Source organism: Eretmochelys imbricata, chromosome 12 (genome assembly GCF_965152235.1).
Source record: "Eretmochelys imbricata isolate rEreImb1 chromosome 12, rEreImb1.hap1, whole genome shotgun sequence".
NCBI lineage: Eukaryota > Metazoa > Chordata > Testudines > Cheloniidae > Eretmochelys > Eretmochelys imbricata.
The window spans coordinates 34,024,748-34,050,757 of NC_135583.1; the positions used below are offsets into that span (position 1 = coordinate 34,024,748).

The 26,010-nt window shown below is 39.8% G+C and overlaps 1 protein-coding gene across 1 annotated transcript in view; it reads left to right on the forward strand.

The window, feature by feature from the left end:
- The first annotated feature begins 4,163 nt into the window (after nt 1–4,163).
- CDH13 (cadherin 13) overlaps nt 4,164–26,010 on the forward strand; it is a 620,546-nt gene continuing 598,699 nt past the window's right edge. Inside the window, exons 1-2 of the mRNA XM_077831429.1 lie at nt 4,164–4,211; nt 4,503–4,614. Coding sequence (XP_077687555.1) covers nt 4,164–4,211; nt 4,503–4,614 — 160 coding nt within the window. The remainder of the gene's footprint in view (nt 4,212–4,502; nt 4,615–26,010) is intronic.

Consider the following 26,010-nt stretch of genomic DNA (forward strand, 5'->3'; position numbering starts at 1 on the left):
TGGGGAACACAGCTTTATCTACTGACCTTATGACCAAGCTTACTTAGGAGCTAGCTGAACCAGTGACATTTACTTATAAAGACCAGTAGTAAGTTTGCATAGACAAACTGTCAGGATATTAAAAATTGCCTCTTCAATCTTCACATTTTATTAACAAGTAAATTGCACCAGGTGAGACGGTTTGGTTGTATATATGAGTCCATGGGCTCTCTAGGGCTGTGTGATTGAACCCTGCAGTTTGCTTTGCAGGGAATGGTTCACTTCCAAATTGATTTAGGTTGTTATGAGCAAATGGTGTTTGGTGTTCAGTCTTTGAAGGTTGCAGATACTATTTTTCTCAGTAAAAGAATGGGAGACTGACCCCTTCTCAGTTATAGAGCAGCGTACTTTTAGCTTTCGAAATTCTTATCTCTTTGCTTCTTAAATATTGTAAGAAGCTCATTGGCTAAAGTCAAAAGCATTTTAGCATGTGCTTAATAAGGGAGGCAAGGAAGGAAGAATCCCATTTCATAAAAAATCTTGAGGTTTCAACATTTAGTTAATACAGCATGGGGACAAAACCATGTTTTGAAATGTTCATTCCAGGTTAGTGCCCTTACCACTGTTCTATTGGCTGTTTTGGGTGCTTCTCTTGTGCTTCTCTTGTTTTGACCAGAAATTCCATCCTGGACCTAAGAAACCTTCCCAATGAAAGTTTCATTGAAACTGATGTATTTCAGCAGAAAGTTTCAGTTTTGATGGTTTTGGTAAAAACATGTTGCCAAAACATTCTCCACCAGCTTAAGTGCTTTGCTAAAGGGGATGGGTTTGCTGAATTGGAGGCACATATGCCCTTTAATTTGTAAGTATGAACAGCATTTGTGTACCTTCACAGTGTTTTAAAATCTCCTATATGCAAAATAAAATATTTTCTTTGGGAGAAGATACCTGTAAGCATTCAGATGCCAGTTCTACTTTCTTTAAACAGTTAATGATCCAGGAAACTTTTCTTTTTGGACACACACAATTATGAATTCTGTATGGTGCTGAAATTTAGAATATGTTCTGCTTTAAACAATATTCTCTTTTGCTTTCAACGCAAATCTGTACTTGGTTTATTTTTTTGCCAGCGCTTTTCAAAGTGAAGACCTTTAGCAGACAAAATTTTAAGAAGATAGACATTTAGTTCAATAGAAGAATTTTCGTTGCGTGAAAAATACAGTTACAAGAAGGACTGTGCTTCTAAAAGATAATTAATAAAAACCTTCCATGTGATGACAAACTTGACATCTTGTCTAATGTCTGGAAGAGAAGAAAGTGTTTGGAATTGCACAGCTAGAATAAAATGTTCCATTTCACAGCAAGGCCAGGCCTGCATTTTATAATTATTTCAAAGAGATTAAAGGTCACATTCTGTTTGTTAAGTTGACATTACATGAGTCCTGTATACTAGACTTTCAGAAGTGAACTCATGGCATATTTAGATCATCCTGATTTCACAGCAAACACACATTGTCTGAGATTACTGACCTAGATCATATCCAAATCAGTTTTGCAATCCTAATCTATGTTTTCCTAGGCTACAAACTAGAATTCAAGATTCCAGAGGCTAGGCGATCAAGCTAGGACTACTGCCTCTTTTATGTCCACCACCATGTATTGTTTTAGCAACAAAATCATGTTTGTAATTAATTTTATCTTTATCGTTGAAAATATATGTACTTTATGGGCTATTCTGCCAAACTGGGCAGGTTTTGCAACACTGTATAGTTCACTGTTTGTGTCTTGACACGGGAGTACAGGAAGGAGTGGCACATTTTATTCTGCACTAATTCATGCTGTGTGCAAGCCCATTTGTTGGCATCATGTGTCAACTGGGCCTAATCTTTAAAAATACACTGTTGCAGTTCCCTGCAGAAAATGCATATGCAAAGATATAATGCCGACAGACCCTGATCGTCGTCAGGCAGGATCAAACCTGAGACCTCTGGAGCTTAATGCTTAAGTCTCTTCTGCATGAGCTAAAAGACACATTTCTATTAGCCAAGGCTGTAGCAGGCGTATCACTCTCTAGTTGATCTAGGTGCTGCTACGTGTGACGCTTGATCTACATCAAGCTGGCATGGGTTACATGCTTCATTTTCACGCACTATTACTGTGGATTTGCATCCGGATGGAGTAGCTGCACATGCAAACGGCTGGTTACATGCATATCTGGCGACTTCTATGAATTAAATAACTAATTTGCAATTTTGAGTGTAGGCTTTGAAAATCTGGACGTTACTGTGTGAGTCCTTGGTACAGAAGGACATTGGAGGGCAGAGTGAGGCACTGTGGGACAATTTCTTAGCTGTGTAAATTGGTAAATTTAAAGTCAATGGAGTTATGCTGATTGTCACCTGAGGATCTTGCCCTTTGTTTGCAGGTTGCTGTTTATTAAGAGAAGAAGGGGAAGCAGCAATCGTATGGGAGACATGACAGTGTTGCCAAGTGGCTTAGACTCTGCTTGCTTGTGCTCTCTCTTGGTTTCTTACTTGAACAAAGGGGCAAATGTGGTGCATGTCATTAGGGATGAGAAGTGAGCCCACACTCTGCCAATTGGATTGTCACGAAATGTTCTGGCTATTGCACACAGTGTCTGTTCATGTCTAGCTGGCCTTTTACAGCAAGTGTTTATGTGAAATAGACTGCCCGAGAATCAAGTTTCAATAAGAGCAACTGATATAAGACCAGGTGGGATACCATCCTCCCTGTGCTTTGAAAGACCAAGTAATGTAAAGCCAACAATGACTCTGTAGTGCACCAGGATTTTCTGTATGGACAGAAAACCTGGGTAGCATTCTGTTTCTTTGACAAGAGCAAACAAGGGATGGCTAAGCAGGGAGCATGCTAGCCTAAGATTGATAATAATAATCACCTGTCCTCTGAACAGAGCAACATGGCAAAGAGGTTTATCTAACAAAGGTAGCACTGAAGGTGATATGCTGGAGGACCCTGTTCTTACTCTATAGGGAGGAGGCTTATTTGCTGAAATAGTGTTAGATCACTGAAAATGATGAGCTTATCTCTCATTGGCAGGTCAAGCATAGTAGGTAGCTACTGAGTATAAGGGCTCTTTCATGAGCATGTCAACATTTATCTTTTTGTACTAATGAAAGTCAAACTTAGCATTTTCTCTTTGGTTACTCTGTTGCCCTTCTCTGGTCTTCCTTTGGGTGTCCAACTGGAGGCATTTTAGGCATGTGTTTAAACTAATGAGAGCTGTAAGTGCTCTGCATCTCTGAATATCAGGACCAGAGGAAACCCTCCAAAGGAGGCCCCAAATGCATTTGGATGCTTATATTTGGGTATGGAAAAGTAGATTTATTCTGCCTGCAACCTTGTATCTGGCTCTTCTTTCTTGTGCTTCATTTAACCCTTAAACTTTCTGTGCCTTTTTTTCTTCTCCACTCTTTCTGTGACTTTTCTACCTGCTCCTCTGCCATGTAAAGCCCACCAAAGAAAATAGCCTTTCAGCTCGTTGTCTCTATTCAGTGATAGAACACAAATCTTCTGAAACAGAGATTAGTTGGGAATAGGTACAATGTCAATTTTATTTTGCTTTTACCCTCCCTCCGCTGCCCAGATGTTCCTGTGGTGACAAGGTGCTTTGGTGATCACATACTAACAGTGACACAAGCTGTATTTAACTTTACCCTTCAGATCCATCTACAGAATGATGTACACATTCCATTTTCAGTCTTTCACTGGGGTAAACAACTTTTTGATTATGGAGAAACCGGACAAAATGTAGCTTTGTGGGGGTGGGGAATTGACATTTTCCATCTGCTGCCAGAGTTTATACAAAGGAAACTTTTGTGACATGAAACTTTATCCTTGAACAAAAGACTTCTTCACTATCTCAGAGATTTACTAAACTAATCTGAGTTTATAGGCCTTGAGTCAGCAAATAACTTAAGCATACTCCAGCCCTATTTATACTTGCTTATGTCCCATGACTTAAGAAGGACTTCAGAACAGTCTTAACTTTAAGCAGGTGCTTAAGTGTGTTTCTGAATTGAACATTATTAATCTTAGGTACATCTGCACAATGTTGGCCTGGGGCAATGTGGATGGTGGCTCAGGCTAACTGCTCACGTATATGCACCCAGGGTTGGGCAGTATTGTATTCAGGCAGCTAGCCCATGACGCCACACTGCTATTTTCAGTATGCTAGCTTGAGCGGTGCTAGTGTATGTCTACCCAGACTGGGCTTTACCGCACCAGCTGCAGTGTAGATGTGTCTTTAGACATATTATTTTTTTTGCAACCTTTATATCTGCCTGGGTATATGTTGATTGAAACTTCTCGTGCAAAGCAATGGTTAGAAAGTTGTAAAGGGAAGCTGTGATGTGCTGGATGTGTGGGTGGCTTTTTTTTTTTTTTTTAAATGAACATTGAGTCCAAACTTGCTAACATTCACAAAAGCCAAGAAGGTTGGTGAACAAGTGGATATTAAAAGTCCGTTCCCTCTGTTTCCTCAGGTGCTGTTGCTTGTATTTGCAGAAGATTTAGAATGCATCCCTGGATTCCAGCAAAAGGTTTTTCATATTGAACAGCCATCTGAGTTCACAGAGGATCAGCCAATTCTGAACTGTAAGAAATGTAATTTTCATATGTCATTTTTGCAAAAATCTGTATTAACCGCAGTCTGAGTGTTTTTGTATCACACTGAATTTATCAGAGAGTTCTTTCTCCTTATGACATGATTCCAGGAACAGCTTCCACCTGGGTACTACAATAGCTCCTCCCCTCCCCTTAAAATCCTTTATTTATACAGATTTTTGAACTTTGCTATGAATGAGGGTTGGCAAAATTCTGTACATTTATCTGTTGGGGTTTGAATATTTACATGGAAGCTCAGGATCATCCTCTGATTTTATGAACGAGTCACCTCCTGCATTCTTTGCCTTTCCTGCTGTATCAGTACATGACCATATAGAAGGCTCTTGATTGGCATTTCAGTATAAATTCATTCTTCCTCCCTGGTGTGCATCCATCCCAGGAGCCTGACCCAAAGCTCATTGAAATCAACGAGAGTCTTTCCATAAAATTTAGTAGGCTTTGGATCAGGCCTGAGTTTCAAAAAGTTATTACCATCTCTTCTGTGATCTAAGCAGTTGATCTGGGTGGTCCAGTCCCTTTTCCAATGGACAGGTGTCCACATCACAAAAACTACCACCAGAGCTGAGCTGGCATTGATTCTTGGCACTCTATGCAGACAGGCCGAAAATTGAATGGGCCATGGAGATAACTCTTCTTTCAAGAGTTTGTCTTTCCAGGTACATTAATGATGCAATGTTGCAAAGCTTGCACTGCTGTTGTTCATTATGTATTGGGACCTGTTCTGAGGATGTGAGACTTCAAGGCTGTCAGCCTAATATGGTACCTAAAGTGAGCTTTAAATATTGATAATTTTCAAAAGAAATTTCAACAGGGTTTGTAAAAAAACCTGTGTTTTCCCCACATAATTCATGCTATTTAGTAGCCTTTTCATGTGACCACATTTGGTTCAAGAGCTGAAATTTACAGTTCATATGTAATAACATTTATGTGAAAGTAAGGTTCAGAGTTTGGATCAAAAATACAAAGCAATAAAATTCAATTTAAGGAATACCTTTTCTCTCTCCATCCCCTACTTATTTAAGATTATATTGTGAGTGAAAGTATTTGCTCTGTTTTGCAGTTTATATCAAACCTCAGATACACGTGTGGTTAAATATTTGGCTACATGTGTGTGTTCTCCCTGTGTGCTGTCCCAGCTCTGCGCAGACAGTTGGCACAGCAGACCTTGAGCGAACCGCCCAATGACCACAAGAGCCGTTAAGGTACGAAGGCACCCGGCCAGGTTTATTGTTGACAAAGCATAGTATTAGCACCTGGCAGACTCTATGAGGATACTAAGACATGTATGCCCGTGACAATGGACGCAGCTCAGTCAGTGGCGGGACTTTCCATGGCTGGCCAAGATACTCCCTCTGAGATACATCTTTATACCCTGATATAAACAAGTTACGTACTGTCAGCCTGACCTTATGTTTTAGGAAGGGTCGGTGTGTTTCTGTTATCCTTGGGGAATGTACCATCCTTGATATTGGGATGTTCTGATACCACTTGATAGTGGGATGTGTTTGTGTCAATACTCTGTACTTAGCACCTCTTAGGAATGTGTACTTCTGCAATATCAGTCCTGTTCTTGCCAGATTTTGTGAGCAGGTCCTGCCTCATACCAGGCCTGTGATACAAGGGCTTATGTCTCAGGCTCTCTTTCTACTGCAACATGTACTACAATTTTGTCACCGGGGCCAACTGAAGTCAAAGGAAAGACTCCCATTGACTTCAGTGAGCTTTGGATTGGATCCAGATTTAGGGTCACCTTTTCTAAAGCACTTGAGAGACTTAAAGCACTTGAGAGACTAAAGCACTTGAGCACTTAGGTCCCTAAGTTCCATCTCCAAAAGTGACGTAGGCAGTACATTGTATTGACTTTCAATGTGATTTGGGCTCCTAGGTGCCTAAGTTGAAGCTGGAACATAGCATCCTAAGTTACTTAGGCATTTTTGAAAATGTTGCCATTATGCACTAAAATGTGTTGCCAGATTTTCAGAGGTGCTGAGCACCTTTTGGATTCCATAGAGTTCAGTTGTTCGTTTTCTTTAAAAGAAGACCAGCAATTTGTTGAACAGACATAGCAGCCAGACAGCATGTGTTTTAAGCACATAATGTTGGGGGTTTCATGGCCTCAAAGGATAAAAATGTTCTCCTGTTAAAATTTAGTTAAATGCAAATAACTTTTATTGTCTCTCTCTTTGGCTGTATCTGAGTACTTTGATGCCTTAGCATGTCTGTCCAAATCTCTTGCTGATTTGTCCTCGGTCTGTTCAGCAGCATAAAGGACAAACTGTTTAAGCCATTGTTGATTTGACTACATTGTGGTCACCCAGCAAATTGCACGGGTGTGAAACTGACACAATAATTAAGACATTATTAATTTTAAGAGGGGGAAGAGCAGGAAGGAAAACCATCTCAAAACAATCTTGGGAATTAAATTATTTTAATAATCAGATGCTAAATTGGCCTAATACATAACATGCAACAAAGACAGCTTGTCAATGTGCAAGTCTAGCGAACTCAATCACTCATAAGCAGTGTGTTCTGGATGTGACAATATTAAACCTGTGCATAGTCTTTTCAGTCTCGTCTTCAGTGGAATCAATATTTTTAATTGTGCCTGTTTAAATACACTTTGCATGCTGTTGCATTATTTTTATACGCATTACTCAACAGCAGTATAATTTAACAGTTGTATCTGAATGTGAGGCCTACCATGAGTATGTAAATTAATAGAGCCAGTATGCAAAGCAGGTCTATAACGGTGATTGCTTTTGTAGTCTTCAATAAACGAAGCCGCTTTTAATTCTCCACTGAAGAGCAGGGAAACAATCATATTTGTTTTTTTGATCTTTTTAATTTCAACAAGAACATACTGTATATTCCATTGTCAGTATTTTCTCCAGTAATTAAATATGGGTTATAGTTGTTTCGTATGTATTTACTAGTTGGTCATAAATGCAGCTATATTCATTATACATGAAACTTATTGAAAAAAAAGAGACCAAAGCGAGAGCCATTTATTTCTTTTTTTATTTGCATGCGTTCTGGCAGTAAAAAAGTTATTTCACATATTCAGCAAACCTTTAAATACCTTCAGTGAAGAAATACAATCAACTGAAGCATAGGACTCTGAAGAAAATAATATACAACAAAAGAACCACTGCAACTTTCAACCTACGTGGGAACTATTTTAGGAGGTTGACAAAGGTAAGTATATTTACATACAGAATATATAAAAGATGAACCAAGGACAAATGAAAGGCAACATGGAATGGAGAGATCAACAGAGCTCGGCAAAGACTTCTAGGGTTGGTCTGTAGCTAATCTAGGTGAATCCACTCTAGCCTTAGAATTTATTATGAATTCAACAAAAATAATGTTTAGAAAATACCCTACTCTAAGGAAGATGTGGAAGGCAGGAATAAGAGACACTGAGATTTGCTGGAAATGTGGCAGATAAGATCTGAAGGGTTACTCTTGGTAGCAGTTCCTCAGTTGCAATCAGGCTTCCTGAAAAGTGCAGGGACGAAAGCCTAGCCCCACTGAAATCAATAGGAGCATCGGGGCTCTTGCCTTGGGCATAGGTGCCGACTTCTGCTGGTGCCGGTGGGTGCTCGACGCCACTCTGCCCCTGGCCTGGCCCCATCCCCACCCCAACCCGCCCCCTCCCACCCCTGCCCTGCCCCCATTCCAACCCCTTCCCCAAAGTCTGCACCCCAACTCTGCCCCCTCATTGTCCCTATTTGACTCCTTCCCCAAATCCCCGCCGCAGCCCCGCCTCTTCCCCGCCTCCTCCCCTGAGTGTGCTGCATTCCCGCTCCTCCCCCTCCCTCCTGAAGCTTGTTACACTGAGAAACAGCTGTTTTGCGGCAGCAAGCGCTGGAAGGGAGGTGGAGGAGCAGGGACGTGGCACGCTCAGGGGAAGAGGCAGAGGTGAAGTGGGGTGGGGAGGGGAGCTTGGCTGCCGGAGGGTGCAGAGCACCCCCCTAATTTTCCCCTTGGGTGCTCCAGCCCTGCAGCACCCATGGAATCAGCTCCTATAGCCTTGGGAACGGGCTTCTTCCAGAGCTTCACCAAAGCCTGGGTTTGGTCAACTTCAGGGTACACCTGAAAACTCTTCAGTTCAATCTTCAATGGGGCCTTGAGTTAGAAATCTTTTACCATCAATGCAGATGCTAACATTTTTTTGGTCATTTGTGAGTGTTCCGATAGAGACAAATATTTTTAGTGTTCATTTTCGTTATGGCATGCCCAGAGAACATGGCAGTGGGTGTAATGTGTAGAAACACTTGAATATGAATATATCGAGTCAAATTCAGCCTTGATGTAATCCTTCTGTAATGCAAATGGCTAATAAGAATAATTGAGGTTTGGTGATAACAATGAATTAGACAACATGGTCTTGTTCAGAGCGTTCAAGAAGTTATTCCAAACCCCTTTCTCACCCTTAAAGGGGTTCCACATGCATTGGATCCTATGAGTGAAAATCTATTGTGTGTCATTTTGCATTAGCTTGCTCTGACCATTGGTGTAGAATACAAAGTTGCTGTGTTTAGAAATGAGCTGAAGAAGAGCTGTATGGAAGCTACAAATGGAAGGCACAGTGAGAGAAGGAGGGGGGTTGCAGTCAGGAAAAATGCGAGGCAGAGTAGATATATACATGCATGGAGCTGATAATGAGATTAGTATGTGCTGGACAGTGATGGTATGTCTGTACTTGGAGCTAGGCGTGTGATTCCCAGCTCGCATAGGCCTCCTCATGCTAGCTCTTATCAAGCTAGCATGCTATTAACAGTGGTGTAGCCAGTGTCACACTGGCAGCACCGAGCAGTGGAACGGGCTAGGTGTGCTGAGTACGTACCCATGGGGTTCAGGAGCATTTGTACTCTGCATGGCTAGTTCGTGCCACCGCTTGCCGCTGCCCATGCTACCCTGGCTACACTACTGTTTATAGCATGCTAGCTTGATAAGAGCTAGGAATCACACGCCTAGCTTACAGCATACATATGCCGATGAGTAGCCTAAGAAGCCACTGGCTGACAATAGCTGAATAGCTGAGCTTTACTCTCCCTCCCATTCCTCAATGGAGGCAGGATTTTGGAAGCATGTTGCATAGCACCCATCCACTCTCCCCTCCCAGTAGTAGAGGGGGTTGGGGGGTGGGGAAGGAGGTTTAGTGCTGCCAGTTCTCACAATTTTATTGTGAGCCTTGTGATATTTAGTGCTTTTCTTTAACCCCAGGTTCCTGGAGTCCTGGGATTACATCCAACTCAGCTTTCATTAAAACAACAAATTATGTTTCTACCCTTCCGTGTTGGAGAAAAGCGGGAACACAAATTCATTGTTAAGGCTCAGAAACCCCGCAAAAAACAAATGAAAAGAAACCAAACTGATTTTTTTTTTTAAAAAAATCTCATGATTCTAGGTAGGTGGGTGGACAACACTCATGATTTTAGAAGTAAAAATTGGACACAACAGGCCAATTAGTGTAGCTGTAGGAACTTCTTTGATCAGACAAGCTAGGGACCTACTGAAATTGTATTGCTTCCTACTTCCCTATTCACTGCTGTCTCCATTTCAAACTGCTGTTTAAGGTTCACTAAAGAAATCAGTTTGTTTCCTATTCTGAGGAAACCAGGTGGACTTGTGCCTAGACTATCATTTGCCCCTAGGATTAGGCAGCAGGCTTGTTTTTCCTAAACAATTTTGCTTTCAACTTTTTGTTCATTGACTATAACTACTACACATGTTCTGTTGCATACCCATGATCTCCTTTCCATTAGTTTCCTGAAGATCCTATTGTTGTTTCTTAGCTGTCATCCTTTGTACTCCAGTGCAACTGTTTTTTAAATTGATTTTATCATTACATTTCACTTAATGGCCACCTCCACCCTTCCTTACACCTTTTTGTTTTCCTAATCCCCGTTTTTTATTCAATACGCATTCCTATAGAACTGTTTTCAGATTAGCAGCCGTGTTAGTCTGTATCCGCAAAAAGAAAAGGAGGACTTGTGGCACCTTAGACGACTAACACATTTATTTAAGCATAAGCTTTTGTGAGCTACAGCTCACTTCATCGGATGCATGCAGTGGAAAATACAGTAGGGAGATTTTTATATACACAGAGAACATGAAACAATGGGTGTTACCATACACACTGTATCAAGAGTGATCAGGTAAGGTGAGCTATTACCAGCAGGAGAGCGGGGGGTAGAGGGGACCTTTTGTAGTGATATTCAAGGTGTTTCATGTTCTCTGTGTATATAAAATCTCCCCACTGTATTTTCCACTGCATGCATCCGATGAAGTGAGCTGTAGCTCACAAAAGCTTATGCTCAAATAAATGTGTTAGTCTCTAAGGTGCCACAAGTACTCCTTTTCTTTATTCCTATAGAACTGTTTCTGATCAAACCCTAAATCTCTCTTCCTTCGTATCTAAGTATCCCTTGTTCTACTCCCCTCTTTCCCTATCCTTTTTTTCTTAAGATCATTTTTTAAGACGCTGTCGTGTTCAAAACATTGCATCTAACTTTCTGTTCAGCATGAATTCAAGGGGATTTTTATATTTTAGCATCTGTAGCATAATGGAAAAAATACTTTTCAAAGAGTCATAACTTTGGCAAAAATAGCTATTTCAGATTAAGACTTTCCATAGGCAGCCTCAGGGTGAATTTTTGGGTCAGAGTTTGATTTAGCCAGATTTTCATTTTTTTCTGATCACAGGAAATGTGGTTTATTTAATTGCTTTAGTGGGGAAGAGAATATTAGAATGCAATTCTTAAGTCCACATTGGCTGTGTTTTTAAAATTCACCATCTGACACATTGTTCATACTTCGGTTTGAGGAATCGCTGTGCATATTTTGGGCTAAGGTGTGGTCCCATGTGGCATGCCGATGAGAAGCCCAGTTGAATAACAGGAAGTTTCTCCTTCAACGTGTTACACTGAAGGGGAAGTAAACTGCTGTATCACTTTAAGGGGCACAGCCTGGGTGGGAGGGTTCCACCTATGCCCTGGACTCTCGTTGGTGAGTTTCTTCAGAAGTCGTAACTGCGAACTCTTATAACTTACTCCCTCCGCTCCTGCTCGGTGTCTGTGTAGGTTCAGCCACAACTGAGTCCTTAAAAAGCACAGATATACTACATGGATAATGATAGTTGACTGAAGATATAATACTGAACAATTGTTTTTTGCTTTTGCCCATAACTTGAGCTAGAATGCTAGTCCTACTTTGAACTGGGTGGATAGATGCTCACCTTACTGGGCAATACCATCGCTTGATAGTTTTCTTTGTAGTTTTGTGAATCTGTTCTTCAGATAACATCAGGAGAGTTGCAATGTCCTAGGACAATGCTCTGCTATCAAACAGGCAAGACTGCATTTTCCTTGATCAGGTGATAAGTGACTTATTTTAAATAGGTTTCAGAGTAGCAGCCATGTTAGCCTGTATTCGCAAAAAGAAAAGGAGGACTTGTGGCACGTTAGAGACAATTTGTTAGTCTCTAAGGTGCCACAAGTCCTCCTTTTCTTTTTACTTTAAATACAGTATTTAGACATTGCTGGATCATTTGCGGCCTTCAAATGCTTCCCTTCTGCAATCTCTTTTTTAGTCAAGCTGAGCTGGCAGGTCACTGCCAGTGACAATGCTCCATCATGCAGTGATGACAGAGATTCCTAACCAGCCCCATCATATGTGGAATGTAATTGTGTTACATTAATCATGTTTATACTTCACATACATGACTCGTGGCTTTTTTGAGGTATTTTTAATGGACAATAAATCAAATAGTACACATGAAAAATGAAGGCAATTAAGAAAGAGGCTTTGGGTGATGTGCCTTGCATGCTAAACTAGGAAATACGTTGGTAGTGATTTAAATGTCAAAACAAAAGCAGTGTTGACCCTTACTTGAAAAGATTTAATTTGGATGTTAATTAATGGCTGACCTCTTCTGTCTCTTGCATGATGGATTGCATGTTTTCAGAGCTTGGGATACTTCAGGATCAGGGCTTTGTCTGTCCATATTCAGGCACTTTTTCATTCCAACTGAAACTTTCCTTTCCATCTGCATTGGCACTCTTAGCTTTGTTTACTTATATGGTGGGAGATTTATTAACCAATTAATCATAGATACTTAAAGGTGTGTCTGCAGTTCAGCAAAGCTGCCCCTTTCAGCGAGGTTTCATGTGTCGTTCAAGTTTCAGGTGACATTCTCATTGCCTACAGCAGTGAAAAGCACTGACGAACATCCCTGTTATTGAAGTAATTCCATGTATGGAGATGCAGCTTGTATTGATTTCATGCCACCACAAAACATTTCCTAGTGATTTCCAGAACTAACAGTTGTAGTTCTAGTAGGAGGTTTTCAGTGAGATGGTACCACTGCAAATGAAAGAACAATTTGGGCCAACAATTTCATACATAGCAAACTGTCTGCAGAGTTGTACATGATCAAGAAATTCAACTAATCAGGCCATGGTGGAACAAATATATGTAAATTACATCTGAATGCCAAATAACAGATGTTTAGTTCACTTTAGATTTATATGGCAGCATTTCTTTTTAACTCTATATGTGAACTGTTACGAATGTTAGTTTCACTTATTACAGTCTGAAGATATATGTGGAAAACATGGAAAAACATGGCATGTTCATTATACCGGGTAAGATGTGGCTGTTAGCTCCATACAGGTTCTATAATGGGACAATTGGCAGCGTATATAGATAGAGCATCCCACCCGCTAGTGACCATGCCATATTTTTCCAAATTGTCTACATACATGTTGCCTAACTCCTATTACTTTCAATGGGCATTAGGTGCCTAACTGCTGTGGATGTGCCTTTGAAAGAACAGTCTGTCCTTTTGACATGGACTGTATAACAAATGTATAGATGTGGATAATGTATATGAGGACAATACATATATCTCTATATAAGTAAAATAGAAATAATCTGTGTTTGTATGTATGTACAGCTGTATCTAGAGACAGATCTATATTTAAGTGCACAAAAATATTGTATCATCTTCTAAGCTGGCTTCAGACATGATCAAAACAAAAGATAATATGACTAGTGATTGCCAGGTGGCCAGACAGTTGCCTACCCAACTGTGCATGTCAGCTTATTAATAGGGCCTAGGGGAAAATGAATTTTAATATAGACTTTGTTTGATTTTTATGCATATATATTTAATTTAACTAAAAAAAAGAATGTTCAAAAAGGAGGTAGCATATTATTGTGAACAATGTGAAAGAACTAATTAGTCGCTGAAAACCAGCTCTGGGGTTGAGTCAGAACCTCACAGGGGTATAGTCACTGCTTTTTTTTTTTTTTTGGAAGTAGCAACACAGCCCTTGAATTGACGAACAACCGAGAGAAAGCTCTATATAGTAACATGAGATCTTTTCATCTCTTCATCAGGTTTTATAATCTTTGTGAGGAGCAGAAAATCAAAACATAAACCAGAATGTGTGCATCACCTGTTTCTCAATTACCCCACAACCCATGCATAAATAAAGGTGATTTGTTTGGGACAGAGTGCTCCATTAACCTTTGGGTTATGAATTTAGATGAATGCAAGGTAGTAAATTACTTGGTTTGAGATGAAGTTTGTTTCTATAGACTTGGCAGGAATCATCCTCATTTGTAGATAACACTTTCGTGAAATATTTCAGGGCTTTGGTTGGTTGAAGTAGGCCAGCTGTTGTTCTAATAGCCTAAATCAATGACCAACTGCTCCATATTAGCAGGTATGTCAGTTGCTCAGTGCAGTGGAAACCTTATATTAATTATGTTTTAAGGTACTTCTAATGGGAGATTTTTCTTTTTATGTCCAGTTGGCACTTCCAAATCAAATATCAAATTAATTTATGTTATCCACCAAACTGATTTCCAGTATTATCAACTTGATTTGCCGCATAGGGTCTAATAGTATCTTGCAGGCTCTTCCTCTCTAGGTAAACAGGACATATCTAAAGGCCAAATTGTTTGTAGCCTTTGTAGAAATGTATATGGTTTATCATTTGACCAGCAAACTATCGGACACAATTAGCCTAAAAACTAACTTATTTAAAAGGGACATCAGCCTGGTCTTACGGTGGGGTCCCTCAGGCTGGGTTACGCCTGTGCAGGTGGTGTCCTTCCACATTCTAGCCAATTGCATCCCCTGTTTATTAGGAGAGCATCTATTGGTGAGGGCTACTGAGTAGCACTGGGATTGTCCAACAGACACTATACCATGGGAGAGAGACTAGCATAAAAAAATAGCTTTGGGAGGGAAGAAGGCCTCTTTCCTCAATTGCAAAGAATTCATCTACCAACAATCTGGTCCAAATGGTCAGAATATGTTGACTCCTTTCAAGTATGGAGGTGTTATTGGGATACTCATGGACTAAGGCGAGTATTTCACGGTGCCGGGTGCATTTCCCGTAAGTACTATGAACTGTAACATGATGGTTCCCCATATGAGACATTAGCTGTGGGATTCAAAGACCGTTGGCTCTGCTAAGTCATTTTTTTGAAGCTCCACAACTCATAATTTTTGTATTTCTGGAGATATCATCTCTGATATTTTAATTTTAGGATTTTTGTAAATTCACCCTTCAAAGGAACCAGTGGATAGATAGTGGACTTTCCATTAAATTTTCAAAGCAGCGTGCAGAGATTTAACAGGGATTAGTGGGAGTTTCTCATGCCGAATCCCTCTGTAAATATAGGAGTTTTCATGATTCCTCATCTAAAGTTAACAATATTTTCAAGCACATTGGTGTGTTCAGAAATAATACTGATCATCTAGTTCACTTTGTTTATGATCTCTCTCTGCTCAACCAAAACAAATTATTGAGATCATCTTTGGCTTTTCTAAGATGATTAAATTTAAATTTAAAATAACTCGAAAATATCCCTTCCTTTTAAATAAACTTTCCTTTTTCAGCTTGCCAACATTTAAAAACAACCACAACAATCTGCTTTCCTGGACAGGACATTCTCTGTCTGTAAAGATCTGTTATCTCTTTAGTGCATACATTCCCCAATCCAGAAACAGGATTCCTGTTTCTATACGTGTCAATTAGCTGACTTTCTGTCTCTCTTGATTTATGTTTGGGACAGTAATTTCATAGGGTCCTTGTTGACATTCACTAAGTTGAACACTTATTTTTTTTCTTGTTGCAAGCCGGTGTTGATACCATGGAGGTAAGACGTTACACCTCATCCATCCCCTCTGAACTTGCCATCTGGTAACAAGCAGGGAAGAGTAAACAGGCAGAATTTTATAGATTGTTTTTGAAAAACAGAGCCACTTTGATATGCCATTCTGAATGCTAGCATACCTCTTATACCCATCTATACCTACTAGGTACAGTATTTTACTGAAGGTAGGCTAGTGTAGCAATAAGCAATGCATACTGAACCTTATTATGTGACATTGGTATGAACTAGAGTTGGTCAGGAAAAAAAAATCTTGAGAGAAATTTTGACTTTTTTGGGGGGAAAACCCTAAATTTTTCAGCTGAAGTTTTGACAAATTCAAAATTTTTGATGAAAACCGACACTTTGCCAAATAAATAAATTGTCATTGAATTCCACTGAATTCAATTTTGATGGGAATTTTTTGACTAGCCCTCATGTAGTGCCTAAGAGTTGGAGAGCAAAGACACAACATGGAGTATTAACCTTTGGAGTCTTTTGTCAAATGCCTGAGGGCAATGAATAAAGTAAATTCTCTTAGCAGCGTTCCTACGCATCACACCTTTATTACTTCCATCAGCCAGGTTGGTTGCATGTGTGTATGTGGGCGGGGACAGGGAAGGGGGAATCCTCTTAGGCAAAACTTTGGGTATTAGGGCCTTGTTTCCATATAAATTTTTGAGGGGCCATATAAAAAAAACAGCAATATTCCCAGGAATGGTAGCATTGGCCAATAACTACAGTCTACTGTACATGCCATTCATGTGATTCACTAGTGGTTTAAGGTTTCCAAAAAGAAGAGGAACTGATCAATTCAAAATGTGGGAAACAAAGTACTACCAAGGTCAACATGTTAAGGGGATTGTTACAGTTACAGCTAAAAATTGCCCTTCTAAGAGCCCACTGGGAAAGCTTAGCAAAATTTACTAAAACATAACAAATCTGGAAGAAAGCATTCTTCCTTATATCCACAGGTAACAGGAACAAATGCATAATGTTCCAACCCTAAAATCTTTCTCTGCGTTGTGCTTTCTAGATTTACACCAGGGTTTGCAATATGTCCCTTTTTTGTTTTTTTCAGTGGCAGTAGATTTCACAGCTTTCTTGAAAGCCTCCAGCCACTCCTGCATACAAGGACCGTCAGCCCTGTTTGTTCAGACTTCAGAATGATGATAATCTGTCAGATCTCAGGGTGCGATGTACTGCAGGGCGGCAGTAGCTTTGTGAGCCATCTCTAATAGAATCTAGCCATGGAATTGGCGATGAGTGGATTACCCCAAAGCAACTCCTGTTCTGGCTTGGGGATGTGCATTAAGTAAACGGGTATGGCCAGAACAGTCTCACTAATGAAACTCAGCTGACAATTGGCCATTGGTCAGATGGCATAAAACTGTTCTAATTTAGAACAGGAAGCAGTGTGCATACAATGAGTTCAAGGCCGGTTTGTTCAAAAGCGAGTTGTACGCCACCTTTATTCCCCCTGCCCCCACCACCATCCTGAGTTGTGCCATTGGCATTTCAGCTGGACCTCAGAATTTATCAGACTGTATTTTGCTCTTGTCCTCCTTTCTTTTAGCAATTTGTATTGAAACAATGACAGTTGCATTGTTCAGTATTGGCACTTTTGAAATGTTCAGTGCAGGGTATTTACATTCTCTGTCTTCTGTACAGATTCAGAGAGAAACAATGAGCATTTATGGAATGCATCATGACATGTGGGGAGCATTTAGGTGAGCTTTTACTGTGAACCAGCGAACAAGTGGCTGTAGAAAATGCTCCATGGTTTGATACAGAAACAAATAACCCTGTGGTTGCAACTGGAATTCCCGCAGGCTTTATTTAGTTGAAATTTTAATTACAATGCCAGCTCTTTCCTGAACTCACACAATAACACAGTAGGGAAAGAGAATTATAAACTTGGCCACAATAAAAGAAAATATAAAAAAAATTAAACAAAAAAGAAAGTTCACCCTTTGGAAAATGAATAAATTGAGAGATAGGTACAGAACACAGGCGGAATTATGAAGAACTGAAAAACAATTATGTGCATGAACATAAGAATGGCCATACTGGGTCAGACCTGCCTCCTGTGGCTCCACTCAGCTCCCAAAAGTAGCGGCATGTCCCCCCTCTGGCTCCTAGGCGTAGGGCAGCTAGGGGGTTCCTCGCACTGCCCCCACCCCAAATGCCAGCTCTGCAGCTCCCATTGGCCGTGAACCAATGAGGAGGGACATGCCGCTGCTTCTGGGAGCTGCCTGAGGTAAGCTCTGCCCGGAACCTGTGCCCCTCCCCCACGCCCCAACCCCCTGTCCCACCCCTGATCCCCCTCTTGCCCTCCTTTTTGTTTCAGAAGATGAAGGAAGTAACCAAGGGGCCACTTTAGACTTCATGCTCACTAAGAGGGAGGAATTGATTGCAAATCTGAAGGTTGATGGCAATTTGTATTGAAAGTGACCATGAAATGATAGATTTCATAATTCAAAGGAAAGAAAGGAGTAAGAGCAGCAGATTAAGGAAACTGAACTTCAAAAAAGCAAACTAAGAAACTCAGAGCACTGGTAAGTAAGGTCCCATGGGAAGAAAATCTAAGGGAAAAGGGAGTTTAGGAGACCTGGCAGTTTCTCAAGGAGACCATATTAAAAGTGCAACAGTAAACTATCCCCATGTGAAGGAAAGAGGAAAAATGGTAAGAGGTCAATATGTCTCCATGAGGATCTCTTTAATGACCTAAAAATCAGAAAAGAATCCTACAAAAACGTGGAAACACAAACAGATTGTTAAGGATGAGTACAAAATAATATTACAAGCACGTAGGGACAAAATCAGAACGGCTAAGACACAAAATGAGTTACACCTAGCAAGGGACATGAAAAGCAATAAGAAAAATTACGATAAATACATTAGGAGGCAGAGAAAGATGATGAAAAGAGTAGGTCCTCTACTTAGTGGGGAAGGAGAACTAGCAACGTATGACATCAAGAAGACTGAGTTGTTTAATGCCTGTTTTGCTTGTGTTGTCACTAAAAAGCTAAATTGTGACCAGATACTTAACAATAAGGTAGAAGAAACACAAGTCAAAATAGGGGAAGATCAGATTAAAGAATATTTAGGGAAGTTTGAAGTATTCAAGTCAGTAAGACCTAATGAAATTTACCCTAGGCCTAGAATACTAAAGGAACTAGCAGAAGCTGAAGCAATCTTGGAACTGTTAGAGATTATCTTTGAGAGCTCATGGAGGATTAGTGAAGTCTCAGAGGACTGGAGAAGGAACACAGAATCTATCTTCTTTTAAAATGTGAAGAAAGAAGACACAGGAAATTATAGAGCAGCCTGCCTAACTTCTATACCTAGAAAGATGCTAGAACAAATTATTAAATAATCAATTTGTAAGCACCTAGAGGACAATAGGGTTATAAGTAAGAGCCAACATGAATCTGACAAGAAAAAGTCATGCCAAACCAACCTAATTTCCTTCTTTGAAAGAGTTACTGGTTTAGTAGATGGGCGGAAGCTGTACATGTGATTTTCTTGATTTTAGTAAGGCTTTTGACACAGTCCCACAGGACATTCTCATGAAAAAACTAGGAAAGTGTAGCCTAGATGAAATTAAAGTGTAGCTATCTATGGTTCATTGTCAAACTGTGAGGGTGTATCTAGTGGTGTCCCACAGCGGTCTGTCATGAGTCCAGTATTATTCAACATTTTCATTGATGACTTGCATAGTGGAGTAAAGAGTGAGCTTATAAAATTTGTGGATGATACTATTGCTGTGAGGGATTGCTAGTACTTTAGAGGACAATATTAGTATTCAAAACAAATTTGACAAATTGGAGAATTGGTCTGAAATCAATAAGATGAAATTCAGGAAAGACAAATGCAAAGTACTTCACTTAGAAATGGAAAATCAAATGCACAACTATAAAATAGGGAAGAACTGGGTAGGTGATAGAACTGCTGAAAAGATCTAGGATTTATAGTGGATCACAAATTGAATGTGAGTCGACAATGTGATGCAATTGTGAAAAAGGCTAATATCATTTTGGGGTGTATAAACAGGAGTGTTACATTATATATATGACATGGGAAGTAATCGTCCCACTCTACTGAGCCTCATTTGGAGTGCTGTGGCCAATCCTGGGTGCCATACTTTAGGAAAGAGGTGGACAAATTGAAGGAAGTCCAGAAGAGAGAATAAAAATAATAAAAAGGATTAGAAAACCTGACCTATGAAGAAAGATTAAAAAAACAGGGCATGTTTAGTCCAGAGAAAAGAAGTATGTGCGGGACTTGATAGCCTTCAAATATGTTAAGGGCTGTTATAAAGAGGACTGTGTTTAATTTTTCCCCATGTCCACTGAAGATTGGACAACAAGTAATGATCTTAATCTGCGGTAAGGGAGAGTTAGGTTAGATGTTAGGAAAAGATTTCTAACCCTGAGGGTAGTTAAAGTCTGGAATAGGCTTCCAAGGGAGGTTATGAAATCCCAATCATTGGTGGTTTTTAAGAACAGATCAGACAAACACCTGCCAGGGATGGCCTAGGTATATATGGTCCTGCCTCAGCAGGGGGGGCTGGACGAGATGAACTTCCAGCCCTACATTTCTATGACAGGAGGAATTTTTAAAAATGCAGTTTTGTGGTCACAGAAGGATGCCTTGAAAGGTTAATAACCTTTGATACAAGGTTTCCATTGTCTTGAGTATCTGCAAAGCAATCAATTTTAGCTCCTTTTCTGTGAACTAAATTAAAGTTGTAAACAAATGCCTGCTTCAGATGAGATTATTTTTTTAAGTTTACTGACCACAGTAAAAGTACAACTTGAAGATGATATTTCATGAATGCCAAGGCCAGAAGTTGCCTTTATATGACCGGAAGTCTTTTCACATTTCATTGCTTAGGATGCTTTATCTTGCCATTCTTTTGATAGATTTGTTCAGTTTCAGTCTTACCTATCTGCATTTAATTCCATTCCTTATTTTTACAGTAAGCTATATCACAGCTGACCAATGCTATTAAGATGTATCTTCCTCTATTATAAATTTTGGCTTGTATCAGATCAACTAGAAAATTAATGAAGGTACAAATATGTCTCTAGGAAGGAAGATTACGGGACTTTTAATGAAAGACCAATTTACTGTGCAAAGACTGAAGAAAGGGTCTTATGGATTGCTGACCTATTTAGGAATGCTCTGTCTTGAGCAAGGGACTGTGTAATCAGTACCATTCTGGAAATATCTCTGGGAGGTTGCATGATTCTGAGGCAAACCTCTCCCCCTGTTTTCTACTTGCCCCAAGTGGTTGATGGGGGCTGAGGTGTATTAATTTGCTGCTGGCCGGTGCATTGAGACTGGGTGGAGCAAGTGCTCTACCTATTCCTGTCCTCTGTGATACTGGGGACTATGCAGTTAAGAGCTGAGCTTCTCATATAGGCTGCGTGGGGTGCTGTGAAGCTCTTGTTAGGTGCAGCCAGCTGAAGCCAGACACACAATTAAGCAGCACCTTAAACACCTGACTGACTACTGAACACTACACTCACCAGCTCTGCTTGGGAGTAAATGGCTGTGCTGTACTCCCTTGCAAACCTGGATACAAGGTGTGGGTAGCCCAGATAGCATCTTAAGAGGGTTCTTCCTTCTGCATAGGTGTTTAGTCAAAGTCACAAGCCAGGACTCAGCATGAGAGTGAGGATATGTTCACTACAGAGCTAATTTATCCATGGAAGCATGTGCAGTGCAGAATAGCTTCCTATAGACAATTGGAAAATCTCCATTAAAATACTTTCGGTCTTTGAGAGCTTCTTGGTTCTCAACATTGCTGAAACATTGCTGCTTTGTTAGGTGCCTACATATGGATTTAGGAGCCTTTTAATTTGAAGAAATAGAATATTTTTGCCTACAGTACTGGTCTATAGCCACCTTACGGTATCTTTTTATATTCACAGCTTCAAACATAGAAACGCTAGCTTATAGGAGAATTAAAAGGTCAGTTAATCTGAATATTCAAAATGATCATTTGTGTCTGTCAAGGTTCCTCCCCCACTCTGAACTCTAGGGTACAGATGTGGGGACCTGCATGAAAAACCTCCTAAGCTTATCTTTACCAGCTTAGGTCAAAACTTCCCCAAGGTACAAAATATTCCCCCCGTTGTCCTTGGACTGGCCGCTACCACCACCAAACTAATACTGGTTACTGGGGAAGAGCTGTTTGGACGCGTCCTTCCCCCCAAAATACTTCCCAAAACCTTGCACCCCACTTCCTGGACAAGGTTTGGTAAAAAGCCTCACCAATTTGCCTAGGTGACTACAGACCCAGACCCTTGGATCTTAAGAACAATGACCAATCCTCCCAACACTTGCACCCCCCCCCTTTCCTGGGAAATGTTGGATAAAAAGCCTCACCAATTTGCATAGGTGACCACAGACCCAAACCCTTGGATCTGAGAACAATGAAAAAGCATTCAGTTTTTTACAAGAAGACTTTTAATAAAAATAGAAGTAAATAGAAATAAAGAAATCCCCCCTGTAAAATCAGGATGGTAGATATCTTATAGGGTAATTAGATTCAAAAACATAGAGAACCCCTCTAGGCAAAACCTTAAGTTACAAAAAAGATACACAGACAGAAATAGTTATTCTATTCAGCACAATTCTTTTCCCAGCCATTTAAAGAAATCATAATCTAACACATACCTAGCTAGATTACTTACTAAAAGTTCTAAGACTCCATTCCTGGTCTATCCCCGGCCAAGACCCAGCATACAGACAGACCCACAGACCCTTTGTTTCTCTCCCTCCTCCCAGCTTTTGAAAGTATCTTGTCTCCTCATTGGTCATTTTGGTCAGGTGCCAGCGAGGTTACCTTTAGCTTCTTAACCCTTTACAGGTGAGAGGAGCTTTCCCCTGGCCAGGAGGGATTTCAAAGGGGTTTACCCTTCCCTTTATATTTATGACAGTGTCTTAATAAGAAATAATCTTGTCTAAAGCTATCCTTTAAATCAAGTAATCTTGTAATGGATCAATTTTGTCTCTTATACTAATAAAAAAAAAAGTAAAATGTAAATATTATCTATAAATTAGGTGCATCTATTGTAAGAAAATATTATTGACATTTCATGCAGGTGAGCAGTGGTTTAGGGGATAAGATATGGAGTCTGTAATTTATAAATTATGAAAACATTTGTTAAAAACGCCCACCAATCCTGAGATTGTTGCTGTGTGGGATTTTATTTTTATTCTCTGAGACACTCAGTCTGTGATGGGTTCTCTAATAAAGCTAGAAAAGGATTCTGAAATATTGAAGTTTTAACACTTGCATAATAACTCTATTAATCTTAATGTTTCTGGAAACAGTAGCCATTGACTACAGTTTTCATACATCAACATCACTTCCCAGAATAGGGTGATACTAACCATAGTTTGCATTGGTAATTAATTGAAATAAAATGACTTGTGAGAACAAGCAAAGGGAATAGTCTACACTGACTTAACCCTTGACTTAACTTTTCCTGGCCCCAATTCAGCAAACACTTAAGCATATGCTTAAGTCTACCCTTTCTTTGCAAATTCCTTAAGCAAGTACTTATTTTTAAGCACATGCTTCAGTCCCATTAGCTTCACTGTGTAAAGTCTTCACTTTATGGACCCCATGAAATGCTTTTCATTGATAGCATTGCCAAGAGAGGTTATTTATTCAGCCACAGAAAGGTGCAGGTGTGTAAGTTTCCCACAACATCTGGCCAATATGTTTTACTTCCTGATAGGGAGAGACCAGATCCATAGGTGTGGGGCTAGTTCAGTCTCTGCGGTTCATTCCATCCTTGACCTCTTGTTGAGAGTGTCTACACCTAGTTACAATTTCCATAAAAGGGTGCCACTTGAGGTCATGTCTTTGATGTATGTATTTGTGTGCTAGGAACTGCACCTGAGATAGCTAAGTCATATTCCTCAGACTAGCTGTCAAGTGGTAATGGCTTTTGATCATTATTAACATAGTCTGAATTCAAGAGGTTAAGGACTGAATATTCTGATGCAATTCCCTTCTAGTTCACAATGCTGCAAAAGAACTAAAAATAGACTTACCCTATGTTGAGGGAAGTAGACAGGAAAATAGGGTCTGCTTGCCCTTTTTTGGCTATGAACTCTTTGTGAAGACCTCAGATCCTATTGAACTGGACACAGCATAAAAACTTGGATGGATGCATTGATGGACATCCTGAGAAATGTTGAGCATCTGCAACATCTTTGACCTCATCAGGAGTTTCCAGTGCTCAGAACCTTTCAGCATTTGGCTTCGAAGCTGAAAGATTAAATGTCTTAGACTCATATATTGTTGGCTATGTCGCTTAATTGCAAAAACATGTATAGTGTGTTTCTTCTCACATCAAGATCCGATAAAATGAAGGTGGGACATTCCCATGTATCTGGATGGGAGTTATTGTCATCACAAAATTAATTCCAAGAGATTTCACTTTTCTAACGAGGTGTCCATCTATACTTACCATCCCAGTTCTTTTAACAAGATTTCCTACTGGGACAAAATCTATGCCCTATGTTCAGTAGTTATTTCCCAAACTGAAATGTCTTAGCCATTTTTGTATCTTCAAATTACCTAAATAAATAAATTAATTAAATTAAAATAAAAAGGCTCAGTCCATTTTGGGGACAAATATTGCAAAACTGTATTTGGTTAAAAAATAAATTATTTAAAAAATATCAGTGATTGTTCACTGGAGTTAAGTGTTTGATGCATTTAAATTAGTATTCAAATTGTTTTTTGAGTGGAGTGGGGATGGTAATAGCTGGCTAAGTTGACCAAGTTTCTCTGTGATTTAAAACGTTACCTGTTACTGAAAGTGTCTGAAGAAGCAGGCATACAGAACGCTACATACAGGTCAAAATTTCAACGTATGCAACTGCTGTCTCTTTTGGTTGCATGAATATTGAGCAACCTGCAACAATAACTAAGCAGCCATGAAAGCAATTAACGTTTAGGGAAAGATGATATTGAGTTTTAAGTAAACTTAAGATAACAATATAAACATTCATTTCAAGATAGCATCATTTTAAATTGAATCCCACTGGAACCAGTGGAAAAAGAAAATGTATAAATATTTTTCCTGCAATATGAATGTCCCTGGAGACGTAATTGTATCATGAAAAATAAACAAGTTTCTGAATGCTGTACACTGAAAGAATTTATTTTGTGTGAGTAGATCTATTTGCATAGAGCATGCAATTGGTAATGTGTAGCATTTCTTGTAAAATTAGTAATTGTTAAGCCACATAAGCAATATTAAATTATTACAAAATGCAGGTTTTGTTCTTTACAGTAAACTGAGCTTTAGATTGCCGTTTTTTTATTTTAAGAATATTAACTGAAATAAAATTGATTTTTGCCAAAGTACATTTGACTGTATGCTGATTGTACGCCTATCACTTCGAAGTAGAAAGTGTGTAATCGCGGTTATACAATGAAGTATCTTAGTGCCTGTTACACATAGTACTTAAGCATCTTCAAAGCCTTTCCCATCTTCAAAGCACTCTGTGGAAATTTACTAATGAGCCCTCACAATGCTCCTCTGAGATAGCAAAGTAACGTATTATAGCCATTTTACAGATGGGGAAAACTGAGATGAAGACGGCTTCACCTAAGATTTAGTCAGGGGTATTTCTAATACAAGTCATGGACAGGTCACAGGCCATGAATTTTTGTTTATTGCCCATGACCTGTCCATGACTTATACTAAAAATACCCTTGACTAAATCTTAGCCTTGCTCATATTTAGCTTGTGATCCACTTTGATCCCCCAGATCCTTTTCCGCAGTACTCCTTCCTAAGCAATTTCCCATTTTGTATGTGTGCAACTGATTGTTCCTTCCTAAATAGAAATGAATTTGTCTTTATTGAATTTCATCCTGTTTACTTCAGACCACTTCTCCCAGTTTGTCCAGATCATTTTTAATCTTAATCATAGAATCATATGACTGCAAGGGACCTTGAGAGGTCATCTAGTCTAGTCCCCTGCACTCATGGCAGGACTAAGTATTATCTAGACCAGTGGTTCCCAAACTTGTTCTGCCACTTGTGCAGGGAAAGCCCTTGGCAGGCTGGGCCAGTTTGTTGACCTGCCGCCTCCGCAGGTTTGGCCGATCACGGCTCCCAGTGGCCGCGGTTCGCTGCTCCAGGCCAAT